Below are 17524 nucleotides of genomic sequence, written 5' to 3'. Positions count from 1 at the left end.
GGCTCAACAAATCCTGGTGAATGTATACAATGGGATATACAGCCATAAAAAGAACAAAGTATCAGTAAATGCTAAAATATGCTTACTGCATGCTGTGGATATTAAGTTCACTTAAACTTAAAGACATGGTTATGCTCCAATCCCCACAAAAACACTGGAGACAATGTATCAGGATGTGGAGTGTCAGCTACAGCAGGATGTGGAATGCCAGCTGGCCACAGAACCACAGGGATTCTGTCATTGTCCATACTATCAGAGGCCCCTCCTCGTCTTTATAACAGGTAGAGGGTTCTGCAATGGTGTATCTAGATCAGAAGCATCACTACTCTGCTCATGAGAAATGCAGAGTGCTGGTCTTTTTTCTAGACCTCCTGAATCAGAAACTCCAGATGTGCAGTCCAGCGTCCGAAGTTTTATTGAGCCTCCCAGACAGTAATCAGGTTTTTTTTTTTCTCTCTTCCTTTTTGTTTTTCCTCTTTATTTTATTTTTTTAAATTTTTGAGACAAGGCTTCTCTATGTACTCCTGGCTGGCCTCAAACTCTGTAAAGCCAAGCTCTGTCACCCTCCAACCTCTGTCACCAAGTGCTAAGATAAAGGCATGTACCAATGCACCCGACCCGCTCCAAAGCACCGGTGTAAATGAAAGCTCTCCTTGGTAAAAGCACCTTCAACTCTATCGACCGTATGGTCTAACTTATATAAGAACAATGAAGCTAGCTTCTGAATTCTTAGAGGACAGGCAGTCTCTTGTCACTCAGCAGGAAGGACAGTTTTTTTTTTTTTTTTTGTTTTTCGAGACAGGGTTTCTCTGTATAGTCCTGGCTGTCATCGAACTCAGAAATCCCCCTGCCTCTGCCTCCCAAGTGCTGGGATTAAAGGCGTGCGCCACCACGCCCGGCAGGAAGGACAGTTTTGAAGGTAGAAATTTAGTTTAAATAACCAAAAACCTGACCTGAGAGACTAAATTTACCCTTGCAGTTGGCGAAAGCAGAAGGAGAGAGGGACACAAAGGGAAGATCCACAGCTGCCATGACTCGTCTGGGTGGCTGGGGCTAGAACACGCAGCAAACCCAGATCTTCTCTCAACTGGGCTGCTTCTGTTTCCTTCCCAGCTGAGCTCCATTCAGCTTTACCAAGGATCCTTTTCATAATGGGCAGATAAAAATTAACTTTCCAACACCCTTCTTACAGATTATTAAAATCAGACAGCAGCTGTAAAACCCAATATGGTCTTCGTTTGACGTTCTGAACAGGTAAAGTTCATCTGAGGGTTCCTAGGGAGCAGGTCCCTTAAACTTTTACAAACAAGCCCTGCCCGTCAGGAAAATAAAGTGGCAGCGTTACTGATCTGAAGACTCTCACAAACTAGAAGAACTACCACCGCTCTTTTGAAAAGGGCAGCTTCAATAATATCACCAACCCCCCGACAGGGGCTGGAGAGATGGCTCAGCGGTTAAGAGCACTGACTGCTCTTCCAGAGGTCCTGAGTTCAATTTCCAGCAACCTCATGGTGGCTTATAACCATCTGTAATGGGATCCGATGCCCTCTTCTGGTGTGTCTGAAGACAGTGGCAGTATACTCACATACATAAATAAATTTAAAAAACCAAAAATACAAAAAACTCCAGAGTTAAGTGAGTTAAGTTCATATTAGTAGCAGAGAGGAAGGAACATAAAATGGGGTGGAGTTTTTCCTTATCACAGGGCATCTGTGCCAAGAGTCTATGGGTCTCCGTGTCAGGAAACCTCTACCCTTGGAACCAACAGGATGACTCTAATACTATCAGGGAAGATGTTTTCGGTGCACATCAGTCTAGCCAGGGAGACACTGTTAGCAACACAGTTCTTTCCCCACAACCAGAAAGTTGTCTGAATGCTAACAACATACCCAGAAAAAAATGAATCTGCTTTTCCATAAAACTTGATTGAAACCATTTCCAACTATATAGTCACTTGCACAGTTATCAAAGCATCTAAAGTGCTTTCAGGCTTCGGTGGTCAGTCTGTTGGGCAAATCCACTTCCATGGGGGCTGTGCATGCTCCTGTCAGCATCAGCTTCCCCTCCCCCCTGCACCCCTCCCCCTTCTGCACCCCTCCCCCTCTGCACCCTCCCCCCTCTGCACCCCTCCCCCACTCTGCACCCCTCCTCTGCACCCCTCCCCTACTCTGCACCCTTCCCTCCTTTTTTGCCACAGAGCCTTTTCAGGGATGGACTCCAGCTTTCAGGAAGTCAGTTCTTTTCTGTGGCTTATCAGCACCTTCACTTCCTGTCCCTTAGCACTTCAGACCACCCTCCTGCAGGTGTCAGGTTGGTGATGGTAGGGGATTGGCACACAGAATGCAGAGGCACAAATGTGCATGGTATTTGGTTGGGCTGGGTGTCATTTTTGCCCTGTCCTCTTCAAAACACTTCTATATTTTTTTCTAAATAAAACAAATAGACTGCCCAGGCTGGAGAAAGAGTAAGCTGACTGTGACCCTGCTAATAAAAAGAGCATTGGCTTCAAGAGTGAGAGCAGTAGTTAGCTTTGATTGCCACCTTAATGTGTCCTGGAGTCATTGGAATGGAAATCCTCCCCTCAGGAATTACCTACATCAGCTTGGTCTGTGGGTATGCCTGCTATAGACTGTCTTGATTATTAATTGTTGCAGGAGGGCTCAGTCCACCATGGGCAGCATCATTCCTTGCCAAGTGGTCTTTTTTAGCAACCTTAGGCAAGGTTATTAAAAAGATAGCTAAGCATGCAGTGAGGAGCGACATTCTTCTCTGGTTTCAGCTTCAGATCCCTGCTCTGATTTACCATGTAAAACAAAATTAGTCCCATCTGCCTCCTGGCCAGCAAAATAAGGAAACACTCAAACAATGGGGCAAAAGTGAACAAGGCTACGGAAACATTTAGTCCTACTCTATCAGAATAAACCCTTTAGAGAGGAAAGAGACAGACAGACAGACAGTGATAGAGATAGGAATAGGGATAGGGATAGATAGATGACAGGTAGGTAGGTAGATGACAGACAGACAGATTTGACTCTAAACCATTATTAGCTACAGCAAGATCTAATGTTTAGAAATAATTTTGGCCTGAACACACGTTCTCTGAGGCTACTCAACCCAGGTTCCTGTCATAATGTCCTAGCCAGGACCCAGACAGGGTAAGAAATAGACAGGGCATGCCTTGGCTACTTCATGCCGTTTCCGGTAACTGTTTCTAAAGGTCTTCAGCAGAAGTGACATTGTCATGGGTGTGCTGGCTCTCCTTTATCATCTTCTCCACAAAGACAGACAAAAAAGGATCCTGTTTCAACTCATCCGCCTCGGCCTGCATGAGAGCTGCCTTCTCATGCAGAGAGATACGATGGCAGCAAGAAGGGGAGACAGCAAAGGTACAGCAGGTGGCAGGGGCCATTACTACAGCATGCACAGGGGCCAGGGACACAGAGAGCATGATGACGGTCGACCTAACACGGGCCCCTGCAGGACACACACCACCAGGTCAGATTATCCTTAGCCCGGGGTTTCAGAGGCACCTCCACCACGCCCTCATGATAGAGGTAGAGTGTCAGTGCTACCTAAGTGAGCTGCTTCAGAGATTCTCTTCATTGCCCACGCCACATCCAACCCCCCAGCGATTCCCTGGGAAGGTTTTACCTCCATGATGGGGCTGGATGCTAGGACCTTCTCTTCAATGTTGGTATCACTGGCTGAACCACCGACGGTGGCAAAATAGCGCATGGCGTACTTGGCCGACACCGTCTTGCCTGCTCCAGACTCCCCGCTGACTATGATGGATTGGTTCCTTTCATCTCTGGAAGGGAAAGAGCTCCAGTCAGTCGCTGGCCATGGCAAGGTGCTGCTGCCTGCCAGGGACTCTGATGCGGGCCGACCTGGTGAGAAGCATCTTTTAGGGAATAAAGGTGGATAACTGTCAAGTCTGCCCTCACTCATAGGCCTACATAAGCTCTGCGAATGGGAGGAAGAAGGCATATCTGAGCAGGGTTTTCTAACAGCACAGGCCCTCCATCACCAAGAGGAAGAACGGTGTACCCAGCAGCTTATCCTACAAATAGGGACACAGTGCCTATTATCCTAATAACATCTACATCCTTTTGTCTTCCTTCTTCCAACAGGCCTACTCTGTGCCACTGAATTCCCTGTAAGTTTTCTGATAAGGACAAGGGTCTTCTCTTGTATTGAGTCTAGCTAGCAGGTTAGTTGTGTGGATTGGAACATTTTGTTTATACAGATGTATTGCACAAAGGGCATGCTACCACCCTCACCACAGCAAAGGGGACAAGAGACTAAACTCAAGTCAGGAAAAGAGGATACTTCACACAGGATGGACAACAACAGTTATTCTTTTAAAAGACAACGCAGGAAATGAAAGAAATGAAAGAAATGAAAGGTGCAGGTCTTTATGCCCCCAAGGAACTGAGGTATTCAAAGCAGAGAGGAATGACAAACATTTGGGACACAGCGGAGGGTAAGAAATTGTTTAAATAGTAGTAATCTGGACCATCATCCCTTACATTCACAAAACTACGAGGAAGGCTGACATTCCACTTCTAGTTGTCGGCCCTGACAACAGTGCCTGGTACCACATATGTACTCAAAGTCAACTGCTTAGGGCTCGGTGGATGCAATCCCCTCCTTTCCCAAATGGAGGCATGCTTAAAGCTCCGGATCCCTAACGCTGGGTCCTACGTTTTCCTAGGCAGAGTGACAATAACTGAGAGGCCTCCATGATGGGCTACCCTGCCTTGCTAGTTACTATCAGTACGAGTGAAAAAAACAAAACCAAAACAAAACCACCAGTCATCTCTAGGTCAGGGACAATGCGGAGAAACTGGACAGGGGATGACGATGTAAAGGAACCCGTCCTACTTGAGAGAGACAGAGAGAAGAGGCCAGCTGGAGGTGTGAGTGCTATGAAGGATCGGGAGCAGGGAGTGGGCTAACCTGGATCCACTCAGTCCCCATGAGCACAGAACCCCGAGATCTCAGCTCACAATCATGGACATTCAAAAAGGGACCTTTGGGGCTCTGGATGGAGAGCGAATGCGGTTGAACATATGGATCATTAAATTGGACACCCAGCCAACTATATGAAAATGTATGTAGAATCCTTCCTAGTACTTGGGCAATGATCTGAGATCCCTCTTTGTTCTAAGTTATTTTGCTCTTATCTGTGTCCATTTTTTTCTTTCTTCGCTCCCATAACACTAAAAGGTAGCCTTCCAAACAGGCCCACAAATGTGGCTCCCATTTCTTCCATTTTAAAAATTAATTAATTCATTTACTTATGTACTTACTTATTTACTTATTGTGGATGTTTGTCTGGTTTATGTATGTTTACCATGAGTGTGCCTGGTGCCAGAAGAGGATCCCCTGGGACTGGAGTTACAGATGTTTGTGAGTCACCCCATGGGTGCTGGGAACCAAATCCAGCTCTTCTGCAAGAGCAGCAAATGCTCTCAGAAGCTGAGCCGTCTCTCCAGCCTCCACGTCCGTCCATTTGTTGTTTGTTTTGTTTGCTTTACATTATATACACTGGACCTCAGAGACAACGTTAGGTGTCACCTCAGCTCTTCATATGCTTATCATCAGGTCCTTAGAGAACTGATAGACACACAAGCATTCAAGATGGCTGGGAGCCCGGCCTGGCTTTACACCTTGGCAACCATCATTTCTGTGTGACTTGGGACACCTCTCTTTTCTGGTGTTACCCTGAGAGCTTCCTGTGTGTAACAAGAACCAGACTGGGTAATCCCAGACGTTGGAGCTTTGTTCTGCTTTTATTCCACAGTAAGAGGGTGAGTGCAGGGTATGCTGCACCCTGGTCCTTATCAGAGAGCCACTCCGAGTGAAGAGGTGCATACTGTTCCATTTAACAAGGATCCAGTGGTGTAACACAGAACGAATAGCTCGGTCGGAGAGGGGACACGTCAGTGCCCCAGGCTTCCAGCCACAGCATAGCACACACAGGAAATTGAACAGCGAAGGAATCTGGGTAAAAGACCTTCCTTGACAAAGACAAATAAGGCACAAAGCAGGAATCCTTATCACGTCCCACTCTCAGTGTCAAGGTGCCAACTACTTTGCACAACACTGAGGCACAACCGAGCGTGCGCTGCTCAGGAGAGAATGATACACACAAGAGGTAAGATGCCTTAGGAGACAAGCAGCCTCGGCCAAAGATAAGTGGCCAAGAAGGAAAAACAAAGGGCTATCTTATGTGACAAGTGTCAAGAATTAAAAAAAAAAGAAGAAGAAGAAGTAGTAAAATCACCAAAAAACCCATAAGTGTTGCAGAGGGAGGAGGCACAGACACAGCCAGGAGTTCACCAACATCACAACTGGCTGGCCTCAACTTTAAAACTCTTTGCCCTGTTCTGGCAACAAGGCTCTGTCAATAGAGTGCTCATTTCGCAAGTGTGAGGACCGGAGTTTGGATCCCCAGTGTGAACATAAAAGGCTGCGTAAGTGTGTGCACCTGTGATCCCAGCATGGAGGAAGCAAGGCCAAGCGTGGCCCTGAGGCTGGCTGGCCAGCAATTCTAACCAATGGGTGAGCATCAAAGTTAGGGAGAGGTCCTGTCCCAAAGAAGGAGTTGGAGAACAACTGAGGAAGTTAGTGTATACACAAACACATAAATACATACACACATATACATACACATACAGACATATACACATACACACATATACATACACACACATACACACCCACACCCATACACACACTGTACACATACGACACACACACACACACCATACACACACACACACACACCATACACACACACACACACACACCATTTCTAGATGTGTCCTTCTAGTGACAACTACTGGAAGTAACTGATCAATCTGGTGACTATAAGGACAGGTTCTCCACATAGGTTCAGGTGAGATAAACCCACTTCTTAGACCACCAAGTTCCTTTGAATAGACTGTGAGGTATGTGCACTACTGTGCATCCACCCACAGAATGATGGGACAATAGCACCTTCCGCTTGGTTCTTCCTATGTTAGCTGTCCTCCCGACTCAGGACCGGAATTCAGGGCACAGACATTAAAATAGATTGAGTTGGAACTCAGTTGTATTACTGGTGGACTAACTCTGCACCCGGTTGTTAACTTAGCCAATCATTTCAGCGTCTCTTAAGACTGAGATCCTTGAGCCTTAAGCTGTTCTGAGTGGCTGCCTTGATTTGGTACTGAAGCCTCTAATTTATCCTTACACCCTTGCCAGATTAACTTTCTAAATTGATGCTCTAATTACATTTTTCCTTTTTCAAAAACTTAAATAGCTATCAGCTCCTCATCAGATCAAGTTCAGGGTCCTCAGCTGAGCATAAGGACCCTACTACAATTTAACACTGAGGCCATTAACAAGTTGGTGCATTAACCATCCCAAGTGAGGTAACCAATCACAAGAGAACGCACACGGCACGTACTCACTGATAGGTGGGTATTAGCCCAGAAGCTCAGAATACCCAGGACACAATTCACAGACCACATGACGCTCGAGGAGGAGGAAGACCAAAGTATGGGTGCTTTGGTCCCTTTTAGACAGGGGAACAAAATACTCTTGGGAGCAAACACGGAGACAAATGTGAAACAGAAACTGAAGAAAAGGCCATACAGAGACTGTCCCACCTGGGAATCCATCCCATATACAGTCACCAAATGCAGACACTATTGTGGATGCCAAGAAGTGCATGCTAACAGGAGCCTGATACAGCTGTCTCCTGAGTGGCTCTGCCAGAGCCTGACACATACAGAGGTGGATGCTCACAGCCAACCATTGAACTGATCACTGGGTCCCCAATGGAGGAAGGAGTTAAGAGAAAGAACAGAAGGAGCTGAAGGGGTTTGCAACCCCATAGGAAGAACAACAATATCATCAAACCAGAGCTCCCAGGGTCTAAACCACCAACCAAGGAGTACACATGGAGGGACCCATGGCTCCAGCTGTATATGTAGCAGAGGATGGCCTTGCCGGGCATCAATGGGAGAAGAGGCCCTTGTTCCTGTGAAGGTTCAATACCCCAGTGTAGGGGAATACAAGGGCAGGGAGGTGAGAGTGGTGAGTGGGCGGGTAGGGGAGCAACCTCATAGATGCAGGAAGAGTGGGGATGGGATAAGGAGTTTTGGGGGAGCAAATTGGGAAAGGGGATAACATTTGAAATGTAAATAAATAAAATATTTAATAACAAACAAACAAAGTGTTCATTGTGAGCCCAAGTTCTGACTGGTTCTGTAAGCCACTCCACCATGTTACAGAGAAAACTCTGTTCACTGCTTATCTGCCTACAAAATTATATGATGTTTTTGTGAATCAGTCACACTGCCCACTTTGTCTATGTGCAGTGTATACTCCCGAGGACTGTATCTGGGGGACTCCCTTTTACCCTAGGCTTCTCAGAAGACATTATTTCTCATCTCTTCAGGTTGAGAGCCATTTGTTTTATTCCACTTCTAATATGTTGCCACATTTCATGTGACACTGGCTACAGTCCTTGCTGCATGGCATCCTGTCTTTTCATCTCTAGGTAGAAAACTGCAGTGTGCGTTCCCATGTAAGCCTCTCCATTACTGACATTCAGCAATTCTACAACTAATATGTTATTAGGAGCTGTGACTAAGAAAAAGACTAGTTCCCTATTTTAGGTCATTTGGGGATGGGCGTGAGGATACATGCATAAATATAGATCTCAACACAACATCCTCCAAAAATACAAGCAATGTTGGCTCCGGCTACTCAGCCCACTTATAGAGATGACTTAGATGTAACTTGAGTCAATCTGCTTTTCAATAAATCCCTTTCTCCTGCTCCAGTAAAATTTCCGTTAGAGAAGGCAAACCATGGCCAAGAAATCTCGCATCTAGATGTTAGCCAAGGTCCAAGCTGTCTCTAGGGTGACATTCAGTACTGCAGACAGGAAATGCCCTGAAAGGCCTCACACAAGAGTAGAGGATTCTGAGATATGCAGCTCAGCTCTTCTGCATCTTCTGGCAAAATGCCCAACACCAGCATAAACACCTGCCTCTAATCCTGACATCAGCATATATACCCATCTCTAATGCCTAGCAATGTCATATACATTGGCCTCTAGTCACAACTCACCCCAGGTCACCCTCTTCTTAGACTCATGAGGGGTAAGACTTGCTTTTAAGACTGTCATTTTTCCTCCATGTTTCCCTTTGCAGCACTTTAAGCTAAGTGTTGTCTCTTGCCCACCATCCAGGTGGGTGCAGATGATGATGCATGAGGTTGTTTAGATATGTGCATCTAAAGGTCAGCCAAGGAACAGGTGGAGTTTGTTATCAATCCCTTCTTGAAGGGTTGTTCTGTTTGGACTTCTTACAGAGTAATTTGCTACCCATGATCTCCCGGTCACCAACATGCATACAGGAGCCAAAGAGAAATCCTGCTTAAGTCATCTCTGAGCTGAGAGAGAGACCTGGGGTCTGCTCTGGAGATCTGACTCACAAGCAAGCAACCTGGCTGTGACTCAAGACAGGCATTCCACCCACACTTATGTGGCACCTCTGGCATCTCCCACCCTCCCACTCAATGCTCTGCCAGCCACTTCAGTTAGCATGCGTGGTGCTGATCTAAGAGTTCCAGGCACTAGCCTTAAATCCTTAGGGCCCCGGATATCAAGACCCAGGGAGAGCAGATAGAAAGAGAGAGACAAGGCTTTCTTTATGCAGGCCACCTAGCCTCTACTCAACCCCTCAGCCTAGAACACAGAAACCTCCATGTTGGTGAACCGTCCCTCCCCTCAGAACCTAAACCAGAACATCCTTTACCTCCAGGACAACCTCCCTCTTCTCTGTAAACTTCAGGCCTGTCATTATCTGCAGGCACTGGTCTGCAACTATCTAGCCTGTTACTCTTGCCCTTTGCCATATGCATGTGACGTGACTTTCTAAAACCGATGAGGCTCTACTACCCCTTGCTGTTAAGTCTTCCAGTAGCATCATTTGGCTTCTAAAGAAGAGCCACAACCCACTGGGCTCAAAATCCTAGGCCACCCAGCGCCTCTGCTCGGCCTCACTGCCTGCCACTCTTCTCCCTACTGACTACATCCACACCACAGCAGGGCTTTGCCCTCCATTCCCTCCTGCGCCATGGCAGCCGGATGCTTTCCTAGATCAAACCAATTACCCACTTTTCATCTCGGAGCTTTTAATGCCTGGTGCTCAATCACCTCATGCCTCATAACGCCTCATGTACAGCTGCTTTTTAATTTAATTACTAGCCTATTAACATCATGCCCGGGTGTTTGCAAAGCCCTTAGTCATGCATCTCACACTTAGTAGCCATAAAATCAACAGGTCTCAGGCTTTGTCTCTTAAGAGAAACCAGAAGCTGAGTAGGTCCAAGAATGTGCTTACAGTGCCTGAACAAGAGAGAAAGAATACAAGTTTCTGTCTCTGTCCAACCTTCCTTGGTCTATGCCATATCTTCCTTATGACCATCTCTTTCTAGGATAATGAAGCAGTGTTAGCGAATCTAGCCCTAATACTAGGTGACATGTCAGGCATCCTCAGCACTGACTGGCTCACTGTCAACTTCTTTGGCCAAACACTGCATCATTACAGCACGTACTCCACAATTTACTAAGGTGTTAACCATTGGCCTAGTGCCCTAAAGCCTAAGTCTCATGATAAAGAGCATCAGATAAAAGGTCTTAGATGGACAGTCCAGCACCTGGGACTATGCTATGAGTACAGCCTGCAGCCTTGTAGTTATATACAGTGGCAAATGCTGAGCTCAAAGCCAGAACCCCTTAAACGTGTGCACTTTCCTTCCTGTAAAACCAATCTGGTGATCCTGTCCCCATGGGCCACTCGTGGCAGGGATGGGGCTAACTGTGTGGGGTCTCAGACGGGCACAAATCTAAATCTCTGAACTGGCAGTGAGAAGATGAAGTGAGAGCATCATATGCTTAGATTCCTAGTACCCAGCCTACTTGTAAATCAGGAGTGAGAGGACATCTCATTTTGTCAAAGCACAGAGAGGACTCATCAGCTCTGATATGGGGTTCAGCCACTCTATTCTCTCTAGAGTGACAAATCATCTACAAACACGAGTGTCAGGAAATATTCTATTTATCCCAGGGATAATCAATCTACTCTTCCTTGCTGTCTACTCTTTAATTACATTGTCAACACCCCACTGATACACAGAGCATCTTCTATGGCAGCACAGAGCAAGGGGCTGATCCTGTTGATCCTTTATTCTGTGGCTCCAGACCTAGGCAGTCATTGAGTTCTGGGGTGTATTCCTTACCATTTGCTGACTTCTAAAGCACAGTGTGAGGCTAAAATCCTTTGGGGTGATCATAAGAAACAGGGGAACATTTGCTGTGACTTTGGGCTTTACAGGCTTATTGTGGTTGTGTCACTGGCTGGTGGTGATGGTGACACATATGTATAATAAATGTAATAAGCTATTTCATTCGGTCCTGGAACTACTTCACAGGGAAAGATATGCTAGAGCAAAATGACCTCTCCTTAGCCAGCGACCTAGTTTGTTTGTTTTTGTTTTTTTGAGACAGGGTTTCTCTGTGTAGCTCTGGCTGTCCTGGAAATCACTCTATAGACCAGGCTGGCCTTGAACTCAGAAATCCCCCTGCCTCTGCCTCCCAAGTGCTGGGATTAAAGGCATGCGCCACCACCGCCCAGCCTCAGCTATCCATTTGGAATCTAGTTCCAGGGAACTTAAATCCACCCAAAACACAAGTTCTTCCTGGCTACAACTGGCTTCCTTTGACCAGGCAATAAAATACAAGATTTTTCTTTTCCTACAGACTGCTTCATCCCTCCATCTTCTAAATTTTGCCCCCACCCAGAAGATAAATTGTGACATCACTCTCCCTTCTCCAGGTGACCCCTTAGGTAAGCTCACCTTTCCCTACATATCCACGACCTACAAGTTATCATTTTCAGATACCACCTGCCATGGTTAGCTTTACTTATCAATGTGACACAACCTAGAATTACATGAGAGTCTCAGGGATGGCTGCCTATATTGGGTTGCCTTGTGGACATGCCAGTGAGAGACTGTCTTAAGTTAACTGATATAGGAAGACCCAGACCACTGTGGGCAGCACCACTCCCCAGATAGGGCATCCTGAACCATATAAAAGTGGAGACGTCAAGCTGTGTACAAGAAAGTAAATGAACATGACTGCATTTATTCTCCCCACTCTTGGATGTGCTATGACTACCTGCCTCAAGTTCTTGCCTGGACTTCTCCAACAATGATGGGCTAAAATGTGGAATTGTAAGCAGAAATGATTCCTCTTCCCCCTAAGTGTGTCAGGAGATTTTATCACAGCAACAGACATGAAACTAACCCACTGCCCACCCCCGACCTGTCCCGATAGTCACACCTGTACTATACCTGTCTCCTGGGCAATTGGATATGGAGCTGCCCAAAGGTTCTATGTCCAGAGAGGAATTCTTCAGTTCCCCAACACTTCTGCTCTTCTCCTTGACTTCCCAAGGCAGAAAGAAGAGAGATTCTTGGAACCTCTCTTTCTCTTTCTTCCTGCATGAAATCAGGATGGCTGTACTGCCTTGGTATTTTTAGAACACATCCTCTCAGCTCGACTCTTCATCCTCTCTCCTTTATGCACCACCACGGCATGAGTCATCTTTGTCAATGTCGTTCATGCTCTTAGTCCACCCCCACTCACTGCTTCTGGGGAAACACTTCCAAAGACTCATCTGAGTGTGTCCAGGCCCTCATCAACGCACTCGTGTTTGAGACATCATTAGGACGCTGATGCTTCATAACCTGTACCCAGAGATTAGTCTTGGCAGAGGTGATGCGTAGGTACAAACGGTGGCGGAGCACAGACAATGGTCACTGAGAAGCATAATGTCCAGAGCAGACAGAGAATGGCCTCTGACAACTCTATAGAAAATAAATTGCTTACTAGTAGGCAAATCTAAGTTGTATCCTTGGGATTAAAGTGTCCAAGATAGTTATGAATGCAGCCTGAAATACAATTGAAAACTTACTTAAAATATTTTGAGATTGCTTTTTGCAACACCAGCAGGCACAACAAACCTCAATAACTTGGTTAAAACTATGAGCTTTGTAATTGACAATGTCAGACCCTACATCCGAAGGCTAGACACACTTCTGAGATTCTCCAACCAGGGTGGACATGGCCAATACTTATGTATTATGATATACTTATGATGGTCCTTACATCAGACCAGTAGAATCACAGTCTGTAGGCTGGGACCTGGGGATGGATTTTTAAATTCCACAAGAGACTCCATTATTCTGCCATGGGTTAGTAACTACTTAGTGAGCCACTGTGTGAATAGGCTCAGGCAAGTGAAATGATTCGGACACAGTGTAACTTCTTTATTGTCTACGGTAGCCTGTATACAATGTAACTAACACAGCTGAAAACCTGGCTTGAGGAAACTAAACAGTCCTTAATTGGAAAGGGCAGTAACTGCTCTTCCCAGCTTCAGACAAAGCTGTCATTGCTTTTCTTTCTAAGCTGTTATCACTCAACTAGGAAATCAAGCAGCTTCGTCATTAACTGGATTTATATTGTTGAATTTCAGAGTTTAAATGTAACCAGATATGGTGGTACAACTTGAAACCCTAGCCCGAAGCTAACTATGCTGGGTTGTTTTAGGGTATCTACTTCACAGGCTACAGGACTAGTTCAAGAGAACCAGTGTTTATGCCCCCCCCCATTCCTTTCATGCAGCTGCTGCAAGGCTCTCACATTTGAGGTTATCCAGTCACCCCCAAAGTCCCCAGACTCATGGACCAGAAAGTTTCCTCAACCACTGAAATCATTGAGACCCCGAAGGCTTGTGGGGTGGGGCAGGGGGACAGATGCTTAGCATATGGTGGTATCAGGAGCTAAAAAGTCTTGTTCAGGACACATGATGATGGTTAAATGGTACAGAGCACAAAGACACATTTGTGAACCACCTACTGCATGTCTACTACACTGTTGGCACTCAAATATTTCACAATGGGCGAATAGATATTAGGGGTGAAAAAAGAACCCTCAACTATTGCTTGGGTATGAAAAAGCACTGCTAATTACACCCATTCATGTCAGCTATTTGATATTTATGACTAAATTATGCAGCTCCATGATTATGAGCAGTGATTATGAATAGTATTAAGCCTGATATTGAATGCTGCTGTAGACTTCATTCAACCGCAAGGATAAATGTTCCCTCATCTGTGTTGCCTATAGAATTTTAAAAATGCAATAGATTTTTCTCTCCATGAACAGATGCATACACCAGCCTTAGAACTCTCACCTATGACATAGCTTTCCAGCCCAAACCCTTTTGAATGTTCTAGAGGCAGATAAAATAGAAAGGTCCCAAGCAAGCAAATTCCTGGGTGTGGTTCAAACACAAGATCCTTATGGTTGAACCAAACAGGACTGCTGGTACTTGTATTCAGCCCACACTCCCACACTTCCTTCCTACATCTTCCTGTGAAAATCCTCCCTTTTCACAGTGAGGAAAGGAGACACTCCGGGGCAAAGAAACAAGACTCATGCTGAACAAGTGCTTGAACCTCGTTTTCTCATTGGCTTATCAGATCTGAGTGTGTTTCCATTATGGCTTTGGGAACTAAGGGACCAAGAGATCCTTGAGATGGTATGTGATGGCAGATGGATAACTCCACTCTTCTTGGAGAAACAGTAAGCTAGTGAGGATGGTGGAACCTCTGCAAGGCCTGCAGGAAGAAGTCTGGAGCCCACAGTCTGCACAGGAAGAGCACTAATCTCTGCCTCCAGCAGAGGTTTGGGGTAGACTGAAGTGTCTCTGGATTATCAGAGAACACAGAACTAGGGGCTGAAGGACAATGGATGTACACTTCTCTAACCTTAAGCAGCAAGACCCCAAGAGAGGAACCATGTCCACACTGACCACGGATTATATAGCAGCTAACTTTTAAGTCTAGAAACTTCTCTTCTCTACCTTCAGCCTCAGCTTCAACATGGCCCATGCCCCTTTCACTTTGGTTACCATTAGCACATCAGCATTAGCCCAGGAGCAACCAGTGAGAGTGACTGTGGCACCAGGAAGGATCTGGTCTGACCTCACCAAAGGTCAGCTCAATTTTGGTGGCTCAGTCTGCCTGTAGTGTGGATCTGGGTCAGGATTCCACTGTATTCTGTGCTGTGAATCCTCAGCAGGGACCTGCAGATCCCATGGCTCAGACTAACATACCAGGTTGTCTATAGCATGATGCTAGACAGTGAGAACCCAGGGAATTCCATGTGGGCTGTCAAGGCTTGGGAAGTCCAGGGTAGAGTGAGGAGACAACAAAGAGCCAGAGAGCGAATAGCCATGGACCCGACCAGGCAAGCTTTATTCATCATCCAAGAATGAGTAGCACAAGACCCTTCTGGTTGAACCAAACAGGACTACTGGCACTTGCATTCAGCCCACACTCCCAACACTTCCTTCTTACATCTTGCTGTGACAATTCTTCCTTTGCTATCTCTGTCCCCTGCTCCTTCCTTGAAGCCAAACACAAAAGATCATCTTTGGAACACCATGTTGAAAATTCTCCTAAAAGTGGACATCTCTCCCTCCAGGGGTCTTCTCTTACAACCGCCTCTTTTCTCATGTCTAAGTGGAAAAACAATTGAGAGCCACACAGACTTGTAGAACCCAAGCCAGAGATCTTAAGTCCAGCATTCTTTCCTCCCATCATGCCAAGATCCTTCAACTATATCATGCATCCAACCTCTGGAGTAGCATCTCTGTGAAATGCCTGCTTCTCACTGAGGTATCCAAGTAGATGCACAGCAGCCTGAAGGCTCGGTTGATAATTCATGTAACGGCAGAGCTCAAAGCAGGCGCAGAACCCACATACATCAGTGCTATTCATCAATAGAGCTCACTTAGTCACTGTTCTCTTTGGTACAATGTCCCTAGACTATGGATCCCAGGTCACAAATGAATTCGATCCATAAAGTGATCCGAATCTGCAAAACAGCTTCACTGTAATGAGCTGGAAGAGACCCAATAATAGAAAGCAAATTAATCATTCCTTAGACTAGCAGGAAAACTTGCCAAATCTCAGATACCTATCTAACAAAACTAAAATTAAGGTTCTCCTTTCTCACCCACACAAGATCTGGATAATATCTGGTGGGTCCCATCTGGAACATGCTGTCAAGAAGAGCCACCTCCATCTCTCCACTCTTCATAGCACCCCTCTTCACCCAGAACTAAGTTTTAAGGTGACAAAGACACGAGGATACAACACTTAGGTCAAGGGCTGAACTTCATGCTAACAGCCTCTGGCAAAAATCAGACAACATTAATCAAAGTAAAACAAAATCTATCACTAGTCTGCTGGGTGGGAGTGTAATCAAGATCTTGCCTGTATCCAACAGTGTTCCTGTTGATTCACCTTCCTGGACTATCTTTTTTTCCCCCCAAGACAGGGTTTCTCTGTATAGCCCTGGCTATCTTAGAACTCACTCTGTAGACCAGGCTGGCCTTGAACTCCCAAGTGCTGGGTTTAAAGATGTGTACCACCACTGCCCGGCCTCACATTCCTTTTTATAGAATACATATGAATACCTGGATGTGTGAGTGCATGCGTATATGAACACACACACACACACACACAGGCATTAGGAAAACAACAGAGTTGGGTAACACAAGACTCCAGACTCACTGTATTATCTATTCTATCCCATTTAAAGCCCTAATTTGCCCTCAGCTAATGGTCCTTCACTCTCTCTACACAGCAAAGCTTTATTGATTTTTTTTTGGGGGGGGTTCAAGATCCTGTTCCCTCTGACCCATCCACTGCCAAACCCAGAGGAGTATGAGGAGTATGTGGTAAGGACACTTCCCACAGCTTCAAAGTTGCCCTTGGACAAGGCAGATGGTCTTTCTGGATCAGGCAACTAAATGTTAGTCAGTTTGTCCAGTTTATTTCTTGAGATGTTTGTAGGAAAGAGTGGTCCAGCCAGAGCACATGTATCACAGCCTGAAGAGGGCCAGCAGCTCCAACGCACAGATGAGAGATGAGCCTGCAGAAGGACAGTGATTGGTAGATAACCTCTGCTGAGGAATCCAACAGAACTACAGGGAAAATGGACAAGACCATAAGTGTGTGTGGGAGGTCCACAAAAACATACCCAGTCACCATCAGTGACATTAATGGTGACACAATGGCCTTTCTTCAGAGTGTTTAAGATGGACATTTCCAATTTGGGTAAATTTGGTCACTTATTTGAGCCTTGTTTTCCTCAGTTGTAAAGCCAAGTCCTAAGGATTTCCCAGTTCCTTAATTAGGGGCAGTGTGGCAGAGGATGGGATGAGTCAGGATTTGCACATATTCATCTCTCAGTGTCAGGAGCAGAATCCCAGATTCTTCAGTCTCCTCAGAGCATCTTGGGAGCCACGGCTGTGTGTTTCCCTTGTTCTTCATCTAACTCCACCTGAGCCAAAAGGCCTCTGTAGCTGTTCTCTGAGAG

The 17524-nt window shown here is 45.8% G+C and overlaps 1 protein-coding gene across 4 annotated transcripts in view; it reads right to left on the bottom strand.

Moving 5' to 3' along the window:
• Myo5b (myosin VB) overlaps nt 1-17524 on the bottom strand; it is a 295975-nt gene that overhangs the window by 132849 nt on the left and 145602 nt on the right. For all 4 annotated transcript variants that reach the window (XM_029547256.1, XM_029547258.1, XM_029547257.1 and 1 more), the window contains exon 5: nt 3652-3808. In XM_029547256.1, coding sequence (XP_029403116.1) covers nt 3652-3808 — 157 coding nt within the window. The remainder of the gene's footprint in view (nt 1-3651; nt 3809-17524) is intronic.

This window comes from Mus pahari, chromosome 15, assembly GCF_900095145.1.
Source record: "Mus pahari chromosome 15, PAHARI_EIJ_v1.1, whole genome shotgun sequence".
Lineage (NCBI taxonomy): Eukaryota > Metazoa > Chordata > Mammalia > Rodentia > Muridae > Mus > Mus pahari.
Note: the sequence above shows the minus strand (reverse complement) of the source record. Positions and strands in the feature narration are given on the sequence as shown.